The 20,775-nt window shown below is 37.0% G+C and overlaps 1 protein-coding gene across 1 annotated transcript in view; it reads right to left on the bottom strand.

Annotated features, from left to right (window-relative positions):
* Positions 1 to 20,775, bottom strand: part of LOC122816489 (ankyrin repeat and fibronectin type-III domain-containing protein 1-like) — a 2,048,587-nt gene that overhangs the window by 616,703 nt on the left and 1,411,109 nt on the right. Inside the window, exon 4 of the mRNA XM_044089320.1 lies at positions 14,667 to 14,859. Within this exon, the coding sequence (XP_043945255.1) occupies positions 14,667 to 14,843 (177 nt within the window). The 5' untranslated portion in view covers positions 14,844 to 14,859. The remainder of the gene's footprint in view (positions 1 to 14,666; positions 14,860 to 20,775) is intronic.

Genomic DNA, 20,775 nt, shown 5'->3' with positions numbered 1-20,775 from the left:
GCTTAGCTATGATGTGACAGAGATTTTGTTCACAGTAAGTTGGACATGGAGGAGTTTGAGGTCATTAACTTGACCAATGAGTTTGGAGGTGAGATTTTATTAAGAAAATAGAGACATCTTTACCTTTAGTACATTCATCTAATATGGTGGGCCTATATGAGTGATAGGCATTGAAGGCCTGCACTGATGCTGTGGTCTTGAAACAGGTCTCATTGACAAAGCATATACCAATGTTTTTCAGGGTAAGTAGTCCCTACAGGGTGTAGAGATTTTTGTTTAGGTTCGTAGCATGCATGGTCCAGCAATACCTTAACATTGTCCAGATTCCATTTAGTTATGTTGGAAGCTCTAGAAGACTTACCCTACCTAAGAAAGTATCATGAGTGTTTTGGCCAATATAAGGAAACCTTGGGGACAGAGGTGCAGATCAGCCCTAGCAAAGCACTTAGGAATGCATACTCTTTATTCCCAGACTGATATATATATATATATATATATATATATATATATATATATATATATATATATGTATATTATACCCCCTTTAAATGACACTAGAAGCTAAGCCAGTTGTTGAAAGCAATTATATTTTGTTCATATTGTGTTATAATTCTTGTTGATGGTAGAATACTTTTCAAGGCTAGGTTCATACCTGCTTCAGACACACATTCCTAGAACTCAATCATATTTCTCTTCATATAATCCAGGGAGGTACACCTAAAGTCATTTACACCCAGATGTACAACAGTATCATATGTTTACTTGTGGTAAAGCACATTTGTGCATGTGTTAAGTGATGATTCCTGGCACCTGATAGGCAACTGGCTGTGACCCACTCCTTGTGAATGGTATTGGTGTGTCATATCATGAGATCACCTATGACTAGGATTTGGAATGTGTGGAGGCATGCCTTATAGACTTTTAAAATGAATCAGTGTGAGTCATAGATGTGAGTTTCGTGGTGGGTGCTGTCTGCAATGTGTTTGTGAGTCTGTGTTGATTGCTGAGGGCACTTGTTTCTTAGGTTACATTTTAGGAGGCCTTTGTGGTTTAGGTAGGTTGCATTTAAGAGTCTGAACATACAGAGGGTCTAGGTGTTTGGTCGAGTTATATATGATTGGTGTGGTGTGGTTTTGCATGGCACTGACAGACCACTTGTTTTTTTTGTAGAGGCTTCTTCTGAAAGCTTTGCCTCCAATAACATTATATAACTGCACCTCTCCCAAAGTGTCAGTTTGTTTAAAGTAGTAAGTGGTTGTTAGTTAACATGTGATAATTAGTACATTGTCTCAGAATGCCCATTTCAACCAATCTGGTTGCAGAGACAGATGGGAATTGCAAATCCATGGTCCGGATGCTTGCTAATGCAGGCTAATAAACAGTGTAACACTTAGGAAGTTAATTTAAGTATTCACTTAAGGAGCAACATGCCTCTTAGTGAAAGATCAGCGCTTCTTCATGTAACTGCTGAGACAGAGCATTTAGGTAACGTATTGATTTGAGGCATACTAATATGTGTGGATAGAGAAAAGTTGGTATGAGCACCACACTAGGCAGGTAGCAGAATAATTTGTCTAAATTCTCTGTTAGATTGCTTTTGACATGCAATGATGTATTTAGCTCTGCATGTCCTTTTGAGTGAACTTTGTACCTGGCTATACTATTACAATGCCATGAAAAGTTTGTTATAAAAGCTTCAAATGAGAATGGACATATAGTCTTTCATAGATAGTCAATGTATCAGTAACATAGTATTGTGAGTTTCCACTAGGGAGATATATGACTTCTGATTAGGAGACTGAGTAAAACTCGTGTCCAGAATGTATGTACAATGAGTTATCATTACATCAGTGTATTTTACCAGATAAGGTAAAATATCAATTACTTGCAAATAAGGTGAGATCTAAATTCCATGTACTGACAAAGGCAATAAGTTGCTGTGTAAATTAAAACTGAAATACACTGAATTACCTAAGAGTCTAATGGCAGCTTTAAGGGCATTTTGTACCTGATTATCATATCATAATTTACATAATTTTCTGCTAAGAACTATCATAGGATAACTGATATATGGGTGTATACATAGGTACCAATTACAGAGGCTCTTCTTTAGCACAGTGTCTAGAGAGATGTATATGACTTCTGATCAGGAGTCATAGTGAGACTACTACCCAGAAGGTACACATGCTGAGGTGTCATTACATCAGAAGTCTTGTTTTTAATATATGTAGAGATACTTACACATGCATAAACACACACACACACACACACACACACACACACACACACACACACACACACACACACACACACACACACACACACACACACACACACATATATATATATATATATATATATATATATATATATATATATGTATGTATAACTATACAGAGTTGTATTTCAAGTGCTAGAATTGACAAACATTTCACCACTTGAAATATTAGCTAAAGATTTCAAAAATCAGCTTTTCAAACATTTCCAGTATTTTGATGTGTGAGATTGTGGTATACTGGGGAATCCATAATTCACCCTTCACTGCTGCAGTGTAGTCTTGGAGTCGGTAAATGCAAGTAGCAGGGGGCGCAGAGGATGCAAAAAGTACAGACGGGCTTGCCCCATGCAAAAAAAAAAATAGGTTTTCTTTCTCGTTTTTTTTTTTTTTTTTCAAATCTTTGTGATTCAATATTTTTTTGATATCATAGTCCTCAAACTGTTTATAGTTCAAGCACTTGAAGTACGCTCATATATAAACAGTTTATTACTACTGGCATTTCCACCACCTGCAGGAGGAAGATCCAATGCAACAATATTTCTGTCTTCTCCCAAAGTTTCACAAATCAGTCTCCCCAACTCCAGGTGACCAACTGGTCAGGGAAGGGGCTTTCTCATTGAGATCCTGGCTTATTTTTTAGAATAATATATGATTCCTCTTTTGCCACTGATATGGAGCAGAGTCAAGGTTACAAATCACCTTTTAAAAAATTGTGAACCCTTGATACTTGAGCAAGGGGCATATATTTACTGTTATACACATCCCTTACCCGTGAATACCATTTCCTTGCCATTGAAATTTTTTTGGAATTAAGTAGCTGTTATTACCTTGATTTGCACAGGTTTATTTTACAACTTCTACATTTGCTGCGTCACAGAATTTTTTTCATTTCAAGGAACACTGCTTTCTGCAAAACCAAGGTACTGCTGTGGGGGCTGATTTAACTCCAATATGCAGACAAATTTATAGATTTTTAGAAGAATGCAACACTTTTGCTAAAGCCCTCAATATATTTAGAAATAATATTAGATTAAGTGCCATGTGGATGACTGCAGGGCGCTATTGTCAGGCTCTTTGGATTTGTTTTCTGACTTTGTGACATAGTTGAATATATATTGTTTTGACCTACAGTTTTCATTTGATAGTGGTAATATATGTAACCAGTAACTTTCTAGATGTCAAGTTGCTTAGAAAACAGGATGGGTCATTAGACAGCAGTATATATTTTAAACATACCTCTCAACCTCTTAGAATAAGAAATCTAGACACAGCCATAACAAAGTGGGACAAAGGCCCAAAAATAGAGACATTATCTAAATATTGTTCTTACAAACTAACAGTTATGCATTAGCATGATTTTTTCTGAAGGATATGAAGTCTGAAATTCAAATGTCTGTCATTATTTTCTAACTTCAGTCTTTAATGATTTGCCACTAATTTGCCAGGAAAATCACAATTTTATGAAAAATGGACCAAAATATGAGGAAAAAATCTGGACATTCTGCAAAAATCTATACAGTTGAGAAGTATGACTTGCAAACCTTACCACGGGTTTGGTTATCTGCATGTTATAAGTTGTCACCCCACCATCTCGAACATAGCATTCCTAACACTCAATTTCACAGAGCGAAAAGAATTTATAGTCATATTTCAAGTTTTCAAAATTAAATCAATACAGTTAAAATTTTTTCTTAACAGGAGATGTAATGTACAGATGCTCTAGGAAGTTATTTTCAGGGTTACAGATATTACTAGAGAGAATGCTATTCATAATTGAGAACATTCTGATAAACTGAATGTTAGACCACCCATTTGATGTTTTACTACTTTTGGTATGAATCATGAAATTCATAGGATCATTAATAAGCACTGGCATAGAAATTACCCATTTTACAGAGATCTTGTGCATGATAAGATCTATGCAAGATACTAGACAGTTTTTCATAATGGTTAATTTCTCTAAAACACAGGAAATTCAACAGCTTATAACTTGTCAAACAGGCAGGGTAATTTATCCTGATATGTGCAATTATGGCTCATTTTATGTGGGAAAACTTCAAGGGCATGGGTAAAATCGACTTTCCCTTCATATGAGTGATTTAAAGGACTGATATGTCTAATGTGTTAAACATAAGATACTTGACAAGAAAGAGCCTTTATGGATTGTTAGCTTGGGAGCATTATTTCCCCAGGGCTTGATGAGCATTTATAGACTGATAAATTTTGACAGTGGATTTAAAATTTTTTTGAGGTTCCAAGTACATATTTAATCAAATAGTTAATTTAAGAAAATGGAGAAAAAAAGTTTTGTTTTGTTTAAAGTGATCAAAATGTTCTTCTAAGGTTCTTTGTGCATATCTTGCTATGGAGTTCATTAACAAAATATATATATATATTTTTTTTTATTTCTACGTCTTATATTGTTTTCAGTAGGTTTAAAATGTGTTTCTAAGGTTCTAAGTGAATGAAGAAGAGTAAAAAATATTTATTTTTGTAGGTGCATAGTTCATAGGTTCACAGTTATATACTAGGCTATTCACCACTTGGGCCTTTATAGGCCTAGCTGTGCAATTCAACCCAATTGTGTCCCTATGTATCAAAGGCATTTATTAGGAGTGGCTATGTTAGTTTGGAAGTTTCAAGCGATTGTGGGGGAATATGCTAGTATGGGCATTACTGTCTGCCTCTTGAGATATGGAGGCCAAACCCTGGATGAATTTCCAATTTTCTATCCATTGGTCAAGGTTACGCTTAAATAGGGTTAGAGCATGTAGATCCTCTGAGATAGGTATCTGACTTGCCAACATGTCTTATTTACGTCACAAGTAAACTTTAAATAATTAGATTTAGTGGCTCTGATGCTGTTTATTTTACAGATGTGCAAAAGATCCATCCGAGATGAATCTGAGTATGGCTTGTATTACAGGAATAGATTGCCTTTCAGTAACTAAAGGAGACAGAGTATAGAGATGGGGCTTTAAGGCAATCCATATAGGACAATATGTTCATACCCTGGTTTCTCCTGGTAAGAACTGTTGTGGGCATTCTAACTGTTGCATTTGTTTGATTAGGCACATGCTGAAGGGGGAATTATACTCAGTGATGGATCTGATATGGGCTGAATAAAGTGGCATTATGACTTCCTTGGACTTGGATGCCATGCCATTTCTTATAAGTTGGGTGACACAAAATTATTTTCTTATTACCTTGGCTGCATGTTGGTCAAAGGTCAGATCACTCTCTACATATGTTCCCAAACCCTGACTACTGGGACAACTCTTAGGGGTGTAATTAGCCTGGGTGGCAATTTTTCCAAAAGGCACTATAATATGTTTCTTGGCATTGCATTTTAGTCCATGACTTTAGCACCAGTCATTTATCTGTCTTAGACCCTCTTGTAAGATGTATGTGTCATGGAGGGATTCTATGAGAGTTCCCAATTTGCAATCAACTTGAAATACACTGAAGTGCCAAAGGCTTTTGACATTACCTCCAAGAAGAAGATACCAAATAACAGTGGTCCCAGAATGGACCCCTGAGGTACCCTCTTGGTGATCAGTCTCTTAGTAGAGGTGGTATCACCAATCCTGACTTCCTGGGTCCTGTCTGTGAGTCAGCTGGCAATCCAGTGAGTTATGCATGGGTTTATGCCCAGTTTAGTGAATTTGTCAACTATAGCCAAATGGGGTTATTGTACTGAATGTTTTAGCTGGTTCCAGGTAGATGGTGTGCACTGTTTTCCCCTCATGTATTGCCTTGGTGATGTTCTCAAAGAAGTCCACCAGGTTTACTATGCATGATCTTCCCTTGAAAGCGAAACTAGGTTGTGTCATGTGTCTGAAGGTTGCCTATATCTTTGCTGATCATTTCCACGATAATTTTTCCATGGCTTTGCATATTAGACTAGTCATACTAATACTTCTGAAATAGCTGAGGTCAGATGATGGCCCACCCTTGTGAACTGGGATAACTGTTGCAGTCTTCCATTTTCATGGTATAAAGCCTATTTTAAGGCTGTATTTAAAAATTGACTCGAGTGGTCCTGATGGGTTATGCTTCCAGCTATTTATGAGGTATCCTGGGATATTGTCAGGGACTACTGAGGGTATATTTTTGGCCTTAGCAAGTGCTGCCAGAGCCTGCTTCCTGTTAATAGTTAAGAGGTTATGCTAGCAGGTATTTCATGGAGGGATGCAGAGGGGCGTGGGATGTGAAGTTTGAGCAGAATTTGTCAGCCAGAAAATTCTCTATGTCACTCTGCACAGTGAAGGTGGGACCACTGACCACCAGTTCAGCACACAGATGTGTATTGCCTTTGAGGTTTTGGACACAGCTACAAAAGGCCTCATGGTTGTCTTTCATCTACAAAGTTATCTTGACCTAATAACTGGTTTGTTGAGTTAATTCATCCTCTTAGATTTCTGTTTAGTTTAATAAGCGTTGTTCTTCCTGATTTTATCCATGACTTTTTTCCCCTTGTTATATACCCTATTAAAGTTAGGACTCCACCAGTGTGGTTTGTTTTTAGAGCTTGTTTTGGGCTTACTTCTGTTATGTACAGAAACTTCTATACAGTCATTTACATGGTTGTACAGGATCTCTGTGAACAATTCTACATAGGTTGTTGTGAACTCTGGGTTGGGAAGGCTATTGAATTTTGATAAACTATTGCTTAATAGGGTATACTTTTGGAATAGTTCCTAACTGTTACAGGGTTTGCAGGGTTACCTAGTTGATTTTTATTTTGAAGGAGACATCTTTGTGGTCCAATCTCACCAGTGAGGACATAACATGGGAGGTGCAGCACTCCCCATATTAGTGCACACCGTTCAGTATATTTGAACCTCTGGTGGGTGTGTGCACTACCTGATCAAGGATATTTATGTTAATAAAGTCCAGGAATCATTGTGCCTGTGAATATGAGGCAGTGCATGTTTCCCAGTCTATAGCAGGGTTATTATTTTAATTTATATTGGGTTTAAAATGATTTAAAATGTTTTTTGAGGTTCCGTGTGCATGCCTTGCTACTGAGCTCTTTAAGGCAGAAAGAGAGAAAAAAATGTTTTTCTTACTGAGACCCTTTGAATTTCATCATGCAACTTAAAATTGTTTTAAAATGTATGTTTGTTCAGGTGGTCATAAAGCAGTATTAGTGAAACTGTGGATTGCAGAGTCATTTTGTTTCAATAAACCACTGGATTTCTAATTCTACAAGTGCTGGAGCTGGTGTCTATGTTTTCTGTGAAATTTATTCCATCCACTTTCTTCCCTTTTGTGTTTCTTTACTCCCTGTTGTGCAGTCTTGGTAGTCTGCATATATAATTAACAGGAGATGTGGAGGGTGTAGGAGACTTATTCCTTCCCCCCCAAAAATAAGTTTTATAGACACACGCGCGCGCACACACACACACACTAATTTCCAGATATAGGCAAAGGCAACATGCTGCCATGTAAATCAGTATTAACTGACAACAAAATTCTCAACGGTAGAATGACAGTTTTAAGTGAATTTTGCATTTGAGTATCTTTGGGTATCCTATTGTAGCTCTGTGAAATATTTATTAAAGAGCAAGAGGCTCTCCCTTTCAATTCTCGGCTGGAGCGCCTTCTGTATGGAGTCTGCATGTCCTCCCCGCGGTCGAGTGAGGTTAAAGACATGCAGGTAAGTGCATGCGTGAATGTGTGTGCCTTCTTTGAAGGTTGGGCATCGGGCTGGCAACTCGACACCGTACAAATCCACTACCAATCATTAGTGGACCGGAGTTCCACTGTGGTGATCCCTAACCAGGAAAAGCCGAAAGACATTATTAAGGGGAACTGGTACATGGCATTTTATACACAATTATCCCATACAATCCTTCAAAGACCATATAGTTTCACAGCCTGAAATGCCTCATACTGCATGAATAGTAGGAGCCAGCGGCTGCATCATATTCTGCCTTGACTGAAATCCTTGAGGATAGGATTTCACATTTTAGTGAATTTTGTAGTTGAGTATCATATAACCTTCCCACAAATATTAATTAAAATGTCTCAAAGGTGTTCTTACAAAGTCAGAGCTGAGATAAACAAATGATATTTTCTGTTTTTTGTCATTATAGCAAAATGTAGACATTTTCCTTGTTCAGGCTACCATTCACATCTGACACTTTGCATTTTGCCTCTTTTAAGAGCTTTTAGTTCATGTTTTTATTTATTTATTTATTTATTTATTTGACATTTGTTAGCTGGGTTGGTCCAACTGAGCTAGCACCCATTTTCGGTGGAGACCTGAGGATAAAAGCTTCAAATGCAGAAAAAGAAGACTATACAAAATGTAAAAAAACAAACAATGAGACAAAAAGAGAGAAATAACAAGATATAACTGGTGACAAATTTGAGACATAAAATTAGAAACATGAATATGTTACATACAATGAATATAGAATCGAGATATAACATTATACATGGTATATTACATAAGAAATTGAGGTAAGCAGATTAACACATAACATAATGAAAGTGTTTGTACATAGTGAAAAGGGGGTGAAAACATTACATCATTTAATGAGATACAGATGAAGGTGGTGAAGTGGAGAGAGTAAAGGATGTAGAAGTGGAAAAACAATTAAATTACAAGTAAAGGAGGGGGGTGAGGGTTTATGTGGGGTCCTGACAAGGGCATTTCCAAGAGTTAGATAGAAAGTGTTTTAATTCTTTTTTGAAGCTATTGGAGTATGTAATGCTTCTTATATTAAGTGGAAATTTGTTTGAAGTGTGAGATACTGAAACTTTGTATAACATTTTACTAACTATTCTTTGAGGTTTGCATACTTGTAGGAGATGTTGGTCTGTGCTACAGAGTGTATGAGTAGGGGTGTAATGGGTCACAAGATAGGGAGGGGTAGGCAGTGGGTTTGTTGAGTATGAAGTGTGTTACGTGGAGTTTGGAAAGTTTTAGTTGTTGGGGGAATTCTAGCCACTGCTGGTTCTATAGTGCAAGGCAGTGGTAAGAGGGATGGGGTTGGTTTGCAGCAAATCTTGCAATTTTGCTGTACACCTGTTCAACCTAGGTGATTACAGTAGATTGAAGGTTGGTAAGGATTGGTGTGGCATAGAGGAGGCTTGGAAGTAGATAAGCTTGAATCAAAGAGGGTCTAGAGTCTAAAGTAAATAAGTTTTTTATTCTTATAAAGGAAACCCAGTTTTTGGTTAGTTTTTTTGATGGATTGTTGGACGTAGAGGTCAAATTATAATTGGTCATCTATTATGATACCGAGGAGCTTTGTGTGGGATTCTACATTAATGATGGTTTTATTTAGTGATGAGATGGTAAAGGTAGATCTGAGATGAGAGAGTGATTTGGGAAGAAAAAGTAGAAGTTTGGTCTTTCTAGGATTTAAAATGAGCTTATTTTGAGTGAGCCATCTTTCCACAGAAAGGAAAGAGTTTGGGTAAGTGTGTGAAGATGAGAGATACTATCAGATAAGGATATGAGTGTGGAATCATCTGCATACTGAATAAGAGAGGAGTGGTTGCAGGATGTGCGAAGGTTGTTGGTGAAGATGTTAAATAAAAGGGGTCCAGGGATGAAGCCCTGGGGGACACCAGTATGGATGGGTAGGTGGGGGAGGAGCAGGAGGCATACCATCTGACAGATTGCAGACTGTTTGAGAGATAGCTGGAGAACCACTCCAGGATGGAAATAGAGAGGATGAGCTCAGCTAAAGAGTTTTGAGTAGGATATTGTGTTGAAGGCATTTGAAAGGTCTAAGAATAGACAAGAGACAAGTGTGTTGTTATTATGGGCTTCTGCAACTGTATGTCTGAAAGATAAGATGGCAGTAGCAATACTATGATTTGGACAGAAACCATGTTGGGAAAGTGATAGAATGTTTTCTTGGATGAGAAACGTGAGCAGCTGAGTGTGTATACATTTTTCAAGCCTTTTTGATAGAGGGGAGAGAATAGCTATGGGTCTAAAAGTAGATGGGTCAGTGGAGTTTCCTCCTTTGTGTAGTTGGATAGCATAGAATGATTTCAAAATATCAGGAATAGTGGATTTATGAATTTATCTGTTAATTAGTATAGAAACTGGATAAACTATAGAGTCAGTGGCAAGCTTGAAGGGGGGGGGTAGATTATCAGTAGAAGAAGAACATGGTTTCAGTTTCTGGAGGAGTGATTTTATGTAAGCAGTAGGGACTGGTTGAAGTGAGAAGAGAGTTTTGTTGAGTTCTAGTCAGTGTTGGTCAGATTGTGGATGGAATCAATAAAGTAGTGGGTAAGAAGGGAGTCAATTGGGTAGGGATTTGGTAATAGAAGGCTTCCTGGATGAAAGCTTGAGTTAACAGTTCTCCAGAACTTTTTGAGATTGGAGTGATGACTTGATTGGGCCTTATAGAAGAAATTTTATTCTGTCGTCGTTGATTTGTTTTTTGGTATGGTTTCTAAGTTCTTGATAATGTTGAAGCTGAGTAGGGGATTTGTTTTTTAGCCAGGATTTCCAAGCAGAATCTCTTAGATGCATAAGGTAGTGAGTGTCTTTTGTAAGCCAGGGGGCATACTTTGATTTTATCCAGATTTTTCGTAGGGATGCGAGGGTGTCGAGAATGTCTAGAACAATGTGTTTGGATTTTAGTACAGCATTGTTATGGAGAAGATTATGTAAGCTGGACCAATTTATAGATGAGAGTCTTTCATTAAATGTTACAGAGCTGAATGAAGCTAGAGAGTTTACAGCAGTCTTTATATAAGTGAGGTCTGTACAGTTGAGGAGAATATCTTTGGATAGGGGTGGGTAGGTGGTTACGTATGGTATCAGAAAGTGTGCATGGGTTGTGATAGAGGTTAGGGTCTGTAGTTACTACCCAGTCAAGGATAGTGCCGGTATTCAAAAGTTTTTTCAGGTTAGTGGGGGATGTGATGAGTTGAGTGAATCCACAGAGATTAATGCTGTGGTCTAGGGAGTTTGTACTTAGTGTTTTCCAGTCAATATTTCCATCGCCTAGGATGAATGCTTCATAGGATATGTCATGTGAGATCCAGGATAGTGTGTGTTCAAGGGTAGGGATGTTTTTGCCAGGTGAAATATAGATGGAAACAATAGCAATTTTTTTATGGGTGTTTAAATGGCAATTTAATATTAATAGTTCAGTAGGGTGGAAATTAGGAAGAGGGGTGGATAGGGGACATAGATTCAGTTGTTCAGAATGGAGTATGGCTAAACCACCTCCTTTTTGAGATTCTATCCTGGCAATAGATATTATAGCTGGGAGGCAGGATTTCATTATTTGACATATGGGGTTTTAGGCAGGTTTTGTGCTCTGTATGGATAATCATGTTCATGTCTTTCCCTGAAGTTTTTAAAAATATAGCTTGTGGAGCTACAGATATATTGTCCTTTGTTGCTAAGGTCGATTTAGGTCCAATTGGCTTTCAAAAATTAGAAAACTGTAACATTGACATAACAGCCAATTTATAATAAAAGTAAAACTATTAGCTGTCTTCAGAGTAAAAAGTATGCAGCTTGTCAAAAACAGAAATATATGGTTGTGTTGAGACTTCAGGCTTAAGAAGAATATGCATTTTTGCACAGAAGTGATTATTTTATTTTTATGTATTGGTAAAAAATGACATTTTTTTAATTAAAATTAAATGTGGAGCTGTGCCTTTGCCTTTGAGGGCATGGATAAAATTTAAGGGTGTTTATAGAAAACAATATTAATGTTGTTTCCTGAAAATTTCATAAGGGTATGTCAAATCATTGTTGAGATACATGCAAAAGTGCTGCGGAAGCAAAAATAAAAACAAAAAAAGAAGTCCAAACAACCAGTATCCTTGTGTAGGGAATATTAGCTTTGTAGAAGGACAGATGACAGCTAGGAAATCGTATATGAAAATGTCACATGATGCACCTTAAAGGATAGGCAGCGGTATGGGAGGTAAGTACAGCCTAAGGGTAGTGGATCTATAAAAACAAATGAGGAAATTGTCATTAAGTGATCAACTCCATAATGCTAGCCCTGTTTGTTTCACAGAGGACAAGTCATCTGCAGTAAATACCAAAAAGAATAGGCATTACATAAAGGAAGATTTAAAGGAAGAACTCATTTTGTACTCTGAAGGTGAACTCTTGATGTAATCTAGCAGCAAAAGAGTAGCAGTGAGGAACAAAGCCAGTGTCAGGTTAATAGATTCATAGGTTGGTACTAGGCTATTGGTCCTAGGGCCTATACAAGCCTAGCCATAACATTTCCCTGGCAATTTCTTCCCACAGTATTTACTTCCCTGGATCCCTGTCTAGCAGGGTGACTGACATGATCCCCAGGGTGAATTTCCTATCTTCCATCCAATCATCAAGGTTCCTTTTGAAGAGGGCCAAAGAGGTGCTCTGCTTGACATGTATGGGCAGTCTATTTCAGAGTCTGGGGAGTCTCTGGGTCAGGAACCTATCCCTCCAGCATGTTTTGTTCATTGTGATGACAAGGTTTAGATCCCTGGAGTGTGTGTCTCTGAGGGATTGAGATTTCTTTAAGTGTAGCATGTCCAACAGCTCTGAGTTTAACATGGCCTTGTATGTTAAGCAGAGATCGCCTCTGAGTAGACAATATGCGTCAGAGTATAGGTGGAGTTTTTTTAGATAGTCAGCATTGGGCATCTGCTTTAGGCCTGTGATTCTTTTAGTGAGGTATTTCTGTGGCCTTTCCAGTTGTTGCAGATGTCTTGAGAGGTACATACCAAATGGGGCGTTGTATTCTATAATGGGTCTAATGAGAGATGAGTACAGTGGGACAATGACCTCCTTTTTTCTGGATGAAAAGACCTTAGTGATGTGGTCTAGGTCTGCCACATAGAAGGATTTCCTGACTGTTGTGGGCGATGTGGTTATCAAAGGTGAGACCACTGTCTACCTGTGTCCCTAAGTCTCTTCTCACACTTTCGGTGTTTATTGTACTGCCACCTATGTGGTAATTCACGGGTACATGTTTTTTCCCAAAGGGGATAACTATACATTTATTGGCATTGAGCTTGAGCCAATGGCTCTGGCACCAAGTATCTGTTTCTGAAAGGCCCTTTTGTAGAATATCCACATCATTTGGGGATTCCATAATGGCTCCCAGTTTGCAGTCATTTGCGAACTTTGTTAGCCAGAGTCCCTTAGTGTTGGCCTGTACTTTAGAGAAGTAGATGCCAAACAAGAGCAGTCCCAGGACTGAACCCTGAGGTACTCCACTTGTCACTTGTCTGGAGCTGGATTTGGAGTCGGCTACTTTTACAGTGTGGGTTCTGTCAGTAAGCCAGTTGGCAACCCATCGAGTGACGTAGGGATTAATCAGGCTGCCGACTCATATGCTGTCAGAGCAGTGGAAGACCTTCACTTATGATGCAAAACAGAGAGGAAGGGGAATGGGTAGCTCTTAAAAGGTGGAAAATCTACGTCTGATTTATGGATGTACTTTTATAAAGTGGGAAAGTAAGTGGAGCATGGAACTACTTGGTAGTGAAAAAAGTACTTGTGAGGCAAAAGAAGGAATCAGGGTTGGAAGAGTTTGGGATGGGGTGAAATTGCAAAGCGAGAAGGGTGAGGACATCTATATAACAGGCTAACTGTAACACTTAACTTGACGAGACATGTCTGTCCTTCTGTTGGTTTGTACATTTGTATAATATTTGATTTAAAAACTTGCCTGTACTGCCTTTAGCATCACTGTCAAAACAGTACATATGAAGACAACTCAGAGCTGTAACCCAAGCATGTCAACTGTCTACTGATACAGAGACTTGCAGACAATGCTAAATAGTATAGTAGCATAGTGTATTACATAACTTAGAACTGCTCAGAGGTATGAGCATATTGGTGGCTTTCTTAGACATCTAGTATCCCCCTAACATTAAGCTATAAGCTTCTCAACCAACAAGAATACAAAAGGTTTAAATCACCCACATTTCTTTCTACCTTTAAGCACGGATGACTCTTAAATGCAATGATAGCAAGTCAACACCCAAATAACTTGCAATGTGAAGCATGGGATTGGAGTTAAAAAAAAAAAAAAAAAAAGATCAAAGTGCAGTTTAAATTTCAAAACATGTCTGGTGTTTCTCTAATACCAGTCCTTTGCAGTGAAATATACAAAGAATAGTTCACTGCAAGGGTGTAAATTATGCAGAATTTTGTTCATGATTGCAACAGTGAATCCTGAATTAATGGGCATTTTATTATAAGCTGGAAAATACCACACTGCCCTCTGCTGCAGACTAGTTAATGAAGGTTTTAAATGGGGTAATGATAAGATTTCCCCCAGCTGGGAACATTCACAAATCAATATTTTTGAATTATAATGTTATATAAAACAAGATATTCAGTATTCAAATCACAGGCTTTGGCAATGACATTTAGGTTTCATACCATATAAGGTTTTCTTAGCTTCTCATTTCTGCCCATCAGATTGCCCTCGTCAAAGGAATATGCCACTCTAAACTTTCCTGATAAGTTCCGATACAGTCTCTTGGCTGCATTTGGGGAAGGTGGTGTCCCCAGCTTCCTCCCCTGAGTTGGATAAATATCCCGTATTTGCTGTGTCATCTTGGGGGAGGAAGACCTGTAATAATCAGAAAAAACAATGTTAATGAAATGAACATGCTGAAAAACGCCAGGAAACAATGACAGGATAAATCTATGAAAAGGAAAGATTTGTGTTAAAAATCAAATTTATCAGTAGTGAAGAAAGGCATCCACTCAGTCCTACACAGACAGTCCCTAGGGACTTTACTAAAGTCACAGAACAAAGTCATTTACTTTTTGACCATGAACTGTGAAAACTTAAGATTTTTCCTATGCAAATGTTTATGACACAAAGCTTATCAAAATCTATACCAGTTTTGTCAAGATGGGGGGGGGTCTTGTGGGTAAAGATCTTATATAAAATGCATTTTTTCACCTCACTTTATGAAAGAATGCAATATATATATATATATATATATATATATATATATATATATATGTAAGTCTACTATCAAAAAAATCACTTTTTTGAAAAACAGAAAGTTGAACCCACTTTAGCGAAAGTGCACTTAAATGAAACTGCACTTTCCGGAACACAGATTCACTGAAGCACGCTACAGTGAGGATAAGGAAATATATTCTTTTCCCCACTGTAGTGCTATCTCGGAGTTAGTATATATAAGTAGTGGGGGTGTAGGAGACACAGCCCCCCACATGGAGGGTGCAGAGGGCTGGCCTCCCTGAAAAAATGTGTTTTTAGTGTGTTTCTTTTTTTTCAGATTCAGTGAATCGGTGTTCACGAAAGTAAACTTTCATTTAAGCGCACTTTTGCTAAAGTGGGTTCAGCTTTCTGTTTTTCAAAAAAGTGATTTTTCGATAAACAGAAGTAGACCCATATAGATACACACACACACACACACACACACACACATATATTTATATATATATATATATATATATATATATATATACACATATATAGATATAGATATATATATGGGTCTCCTTTGAACCATCTAAAACCCATAACATCTAATTTCATAACATTGAGACCAGAACATCTAAAACTTAAAACATCTAAAACCCATAACATCGAATTTCATAACATCTAACAGTACAAATCACATGAAAATAACATCCCCTAATCACAAGAAAGAAACAGCTGCTTGGAGTAGATGTTGGCCTCTCAGTAGAGAGAAAGAAAGAGACAACTGCATGGAAGAGATATTTACCTCTCTTCACAGGGGAATCAGTGCTGGAAAAGTGAATGAAAGTAGAAACTACAAAGATATGTGTTTTGTTCACTAATATAATTAGCTTTTTCTTTTTTTTTTTTTATTTTGCCTGAACACTGAATAAACTAAACTGAAATGAAGAGACCTCTGCCCCCAGTGTGTTTGCTACAATACACTGGTAATTGTTGAGGCAAAGTGTGATCTTTTTTTGGTTCATGCATTGCAGCCTGCATACACAAACACATTTTGAGTTGAACCCCCCGCCAAAAAAATAAATAAATAAATAAATAAGCAACAAGAGACCTGAATGTTTGCTTTATGAAGAACTGTTACTTCCTTTTTTTCCTGGTAGGAGTAATCACAATAAGAAGGAATGAAAAAATGTTTCCTTTACGTGAAATTCAGAGAGGTCTGTTCTAAAGAAGTGTGTTTATCGAAATGGAAGAGGGAGAGTATTCCTCCCAAAGAAGCACTGCTGAATGTTCAGTTAAGTGCTAAGAAGAATTAGGCTTCTCATTTTGCTACATCTAAAGGCAGAAAGAAATATACACAGAAACAAAAACAAAAAAGATAGACTTTTAGAATATAGTAAGTGGATACATTCTTAAACCAAATTTAAAATGAATTACATGGCATGTAGTACAGTAGCGTTTTATATTTTGTTGAATGTTTTAACAAAGTGACATGAAACTGCTGAAGGAAATGCATTGAGAATTGTTGAAACATTTATCAAAAGAAGTACATAGCACTGAAAAGATTGCTTAGCAGAAATATACATAATGACTATACTAAGCTATCGAAAGAAAAGTGTTGAGAAAATGTTCCTGAACCATGCTTAAGACTGCTAGCAAAAGAAATTGCTAAATCTGGTAATGTATATTTTGTTGGGTTTTCAAACTGCAAAAATCTCTTTACTGCATTTTTAAATATAATTTAAGCTCTTACACTAAATTTAAAAATAATTGTATGGATGCAGAATGGCAAGTACCACTGGATGTTATAACAAAAGTGACATAAAACTTCTGAAAGAAATGCCAAAACAATTGCTGAATGGCTGCTTAATAAAATAAGTACAGAGTAAATTTCTGAAAAGGTTGCTTACCAGGGATGTACATAGTACATAGTAACTATACTAAGCTGCTGAAAGAAATGTGTTGGGAAAAATGTCCTATAGGTATGAAGTATGTGATTAAATATACTGATGAAAGAAATTGCTGAAACTCCTAGAGCATTTGGTTTTCACTCTGCAAAATGTGGTTTATACCATTTAAAATTTAGAATGGAAACTGATGTACTATAAAGCACTGTGGTGTCAAATGTTACATGTGACTTGGGGGAAGCTGTAAAAATTCACAGAGAAAACACAAAGTGTGGAAAGGTGGTGTGACTGCAAAAATGTCTTGCTCATAAATGCAATATGTGGAAAAGTGATAGCTTTACAAAACATGAAACAATAACTAAATTATACTGTTGGGAAAACTGTACTGAAGATAATTGTTATACTGGCTTTCTGAGAAACTAAACCAGACAATTTGGATGTGTGCACACTGCAGTGTACTAAGGAAAATACTCCAGTAATTTTCTGAGAAAAAAAAAGTCAGATAATTCTGAAGTCTATGCAATGGGAAATGGTGACTATGCAGCATGTTTTTATCTGTAGTCTAAATATAAAGTCTGAAACAATATAATATTTCTGGAACTGTTCCAAAGTACTAATGAAGTGAGTTCAGTGGTATGCTAATTCTAAAAAACTTCAAAAAGAACTGCTGCACAGAAGTAAACCCAGTAATATTTCCACATGGTGGTGGTTTGTCTATGATGAGGAATGAAGTTCTACTGTGGAAGTGTTAAGAAAATGAACTGTTAAAAAAAGAATCGCATGTCAGCGCGAGTCTTTTGTAAAGAAAAAAGTGTTGGTTTTTAAAGAGAAGCAACTCAAGTGAGTGGGGACCTTTGCAGCAGAAAACAAAAAGTGAGTTATTTTGCTAAGTGGAAAGCTGACACATTCATATTTATTTGTTTATTTATTTATTTATTGTCTTTGCATTTGTTTTCTGAGTTAGACTGTCTTGGATAAAAAAAAAAGCCTCTTTTCAGTGGAGACCCAAAAAGCTCCACAGAGTACAGAGATTAGCGTTCACAGTGCACAGAGTGAAATCTTAGCAACCTGCTGAAGCAAATTCAGACTGCGTCGTGTTGCAACACTAGTCACATTGTTTACCCGAACCAGCCATTTTTTGCATTTGTGGCTTATCCTGTGTTTAAAGCAGGTACAGAAAAAAGTATACTGCTTACATAAAACAGACATTTTTTTTGTATATTTGAGTTGTTCAGTGTTTAAAGCAAATGAATACCACTAATTATTATTGCTTTCTTAAGAAAACTATATTACTTCTGAAATACACTGTTTCATCAGAAACTGCTGAATCCCTGTGTGTGTGTGTGTGTGTGTGTGTGTGTGTGTGTGTGTGTGTGTGTGTGTGTGTGTGTGTGTGTGTGTGTGTGTGTGTGTGTGTGTGTGTGTGTGTGTGTGTGTGTGTGTGTGCGTGTGTGTGTGTGTGTGTGTGTGTGTGTGTGTGTGTGTGTGTAAGCCTCCTTATTAAAAAATAAAACCATGTGTAGAACTTGGAAAGAATGAACAAATTGTGGAACTTTATAGAAACTATGTGCTGCCTATGGCAAAGTGTACACAGCACTGAATCATGTTAGGCACTGTACTTGGCAAATTATGTAATTCTATACAGTACTGAGTCTTTCTGGGTACTGTCAGTAGTAGACTGAAAATACACGGATTTGTATAAGGTATTGTCTAAGAAACCTGTGGACAAAGCATACAAAAGTAAAAGGCAAATGTTCTTGAGTAGTGAATTGTTAACACTGAGAGCATTTGCTATATGCCATACAGAAACTTACTCCAGAAATAAAATAGGTCTTTATTGCAATTAAAGGGCAGCCTGGAAAAGAAGGGTCTTTGCTGGTGTTATGCTAAAGATGTAACAAAAGAAGTGAGTCGCAAAATGTGTTTAGCAAAACATTAGTGGCATGTTTTTATTGCCTTTCTAGAATATTCAAGAAAATTGTGACTGAAGCATAATAAGAAATACATGTGAAAGATAATTTTATTTCAGAACAGCTGTCCAACAACCATGTGGATATAAAGAAATAACCTAATACTTTTTATTTTTAAGGTTAAGATGCATAAAACTAGGAATACCTAAATATTTGTGTTTCAGTAAGGCAGTTAAGTTACAGTCTTGCAAAAAATCTAATAGTTTACTTTTATTTCCTTTTGTATTTTTCCCCAGGTAAATACCAAAAACATCATAATTTTGTTATAATCTAAAAAGTGTAAACTGGAGAACAGTGTATTCATATAGGTAACACAGTCCATGAAGAGTTTTGGACACAAATGTATAAAGCATTCCTGCCAGGACAAACCAAGAACAGTCAGTGGAAGTGCTTCATATAATTTTCTGGCAGACCATCTAGTCCTTGTGCTTTGAGGGGTTTTTTTTAGCTTGAATACTCCTAATTAATTAATATGTGCCTACTGAAGTTTTAAAGCCTAAACCTTTCCACTCAAGAAACTTCTAGAAGGCTACTTTGAATTTATAATCTTCAGGTATTGTTGCAATAAGGAAGGGGAAGTCTGAGTTTTATGCCTTCTCAAAATGCAATCTAAGGATTTCCAAATTTTAAGAGAGTTTGCCGAAGCATTAACATCAGAATATTTAAGAAAAGAAAGACCTGAACTTCTAACTAGAAGTTTGCAGTACCTGGCCAACCCATTTATAAAACTTGTGGAGTTACTTGTTAACATCGGAGTTGGACTTTTTCCAAAGCTATCTCATTCTTTCTATTAATAGTGGTCTGACTCTGCTCTGTTGTCCTCCTTTTTTCTTGTACATATGCAGCTATCTGTTGTTCCCTACATTCTTAATGAGCACATATAACTCTTGAGTGCACAACTCTTGAATTTGCTGGCACTGAAAACCTGTGCCCACTGCCTTAAGCATGTGTGCAGATAACACTTAAACCTGCCCCATAAGATTGTGGGTGTACAAGCATGTGCAAATATGGGTTCTCTAGTAAAATATGGTAGGAGACTTCATATTTTAGGTGGGTTCAGGGTTTAATTTAAATAAATCCATTACCAGTACTATATAACTTGAGTAGAAGCAAAGGATAGTCATGAAATCAGAAGTGTTAGCTAAAAGAGCCAAGTCTGTGTAATGCCTATCCTATTATACATATGATATCTAGCCTGCTTCAATCACCTCGCACTGTCCCTAAGTATATTTGCCCAAGCTCAATAGTTTATTTTCTTAGTAGTCTTGACAGAGATTATAGATGTGGCATGAGCTGCACCCGGAGATGAGATCTATCTAATGCAAGATTAAAATCTCCCCGATCACTAAAGAGCACCTGTATTTTTCAACGATATAGTGAAGAATCTGCTATCATCCTTTGTGCACACTCCTAGACTGAGGTAGAGATAGAATAAAAATGTATAGTTCTACAGTTACATCCCCTGCAAACCCTTCTGGTGTACTTAAGATTTGATATTTTGTACTCCATTATTCAGTAAAATAAGTTGTGAAATTGCCACTCCCCACCTCTTAAGTGATGGCTGGGATGACTTTACTACTAACTAATAATCATTTATAGCCAACATGCAATATTCCACAAAGAACAGTCAGCCCACTTAGCTTTAAACTCAGAAATTCATTCCAGCTAAATTGTGGTATTTTTTTCTACTTTATTAACCTAACAGTGAT

The sequence above is a fragment of the Protopterus annectens genome, chromosome 12.part0, assembly GCF_019279795.1.
Source record: "Protopterus annectens isolate FY-2018-M chromosome 12.part0, PAN1.0, whole genome shotgun sequence".
Lineage (NCBI taxonomy): Eukaryota > Metazoa > Chordata > Ceratodontiformes > Protopteridae > Protopterus > Protopterus annectens.
Note: the sequence above shows the minus strand (reverse complement) of the source record. Positions and strands in the feature narration are given on the sequence as shown.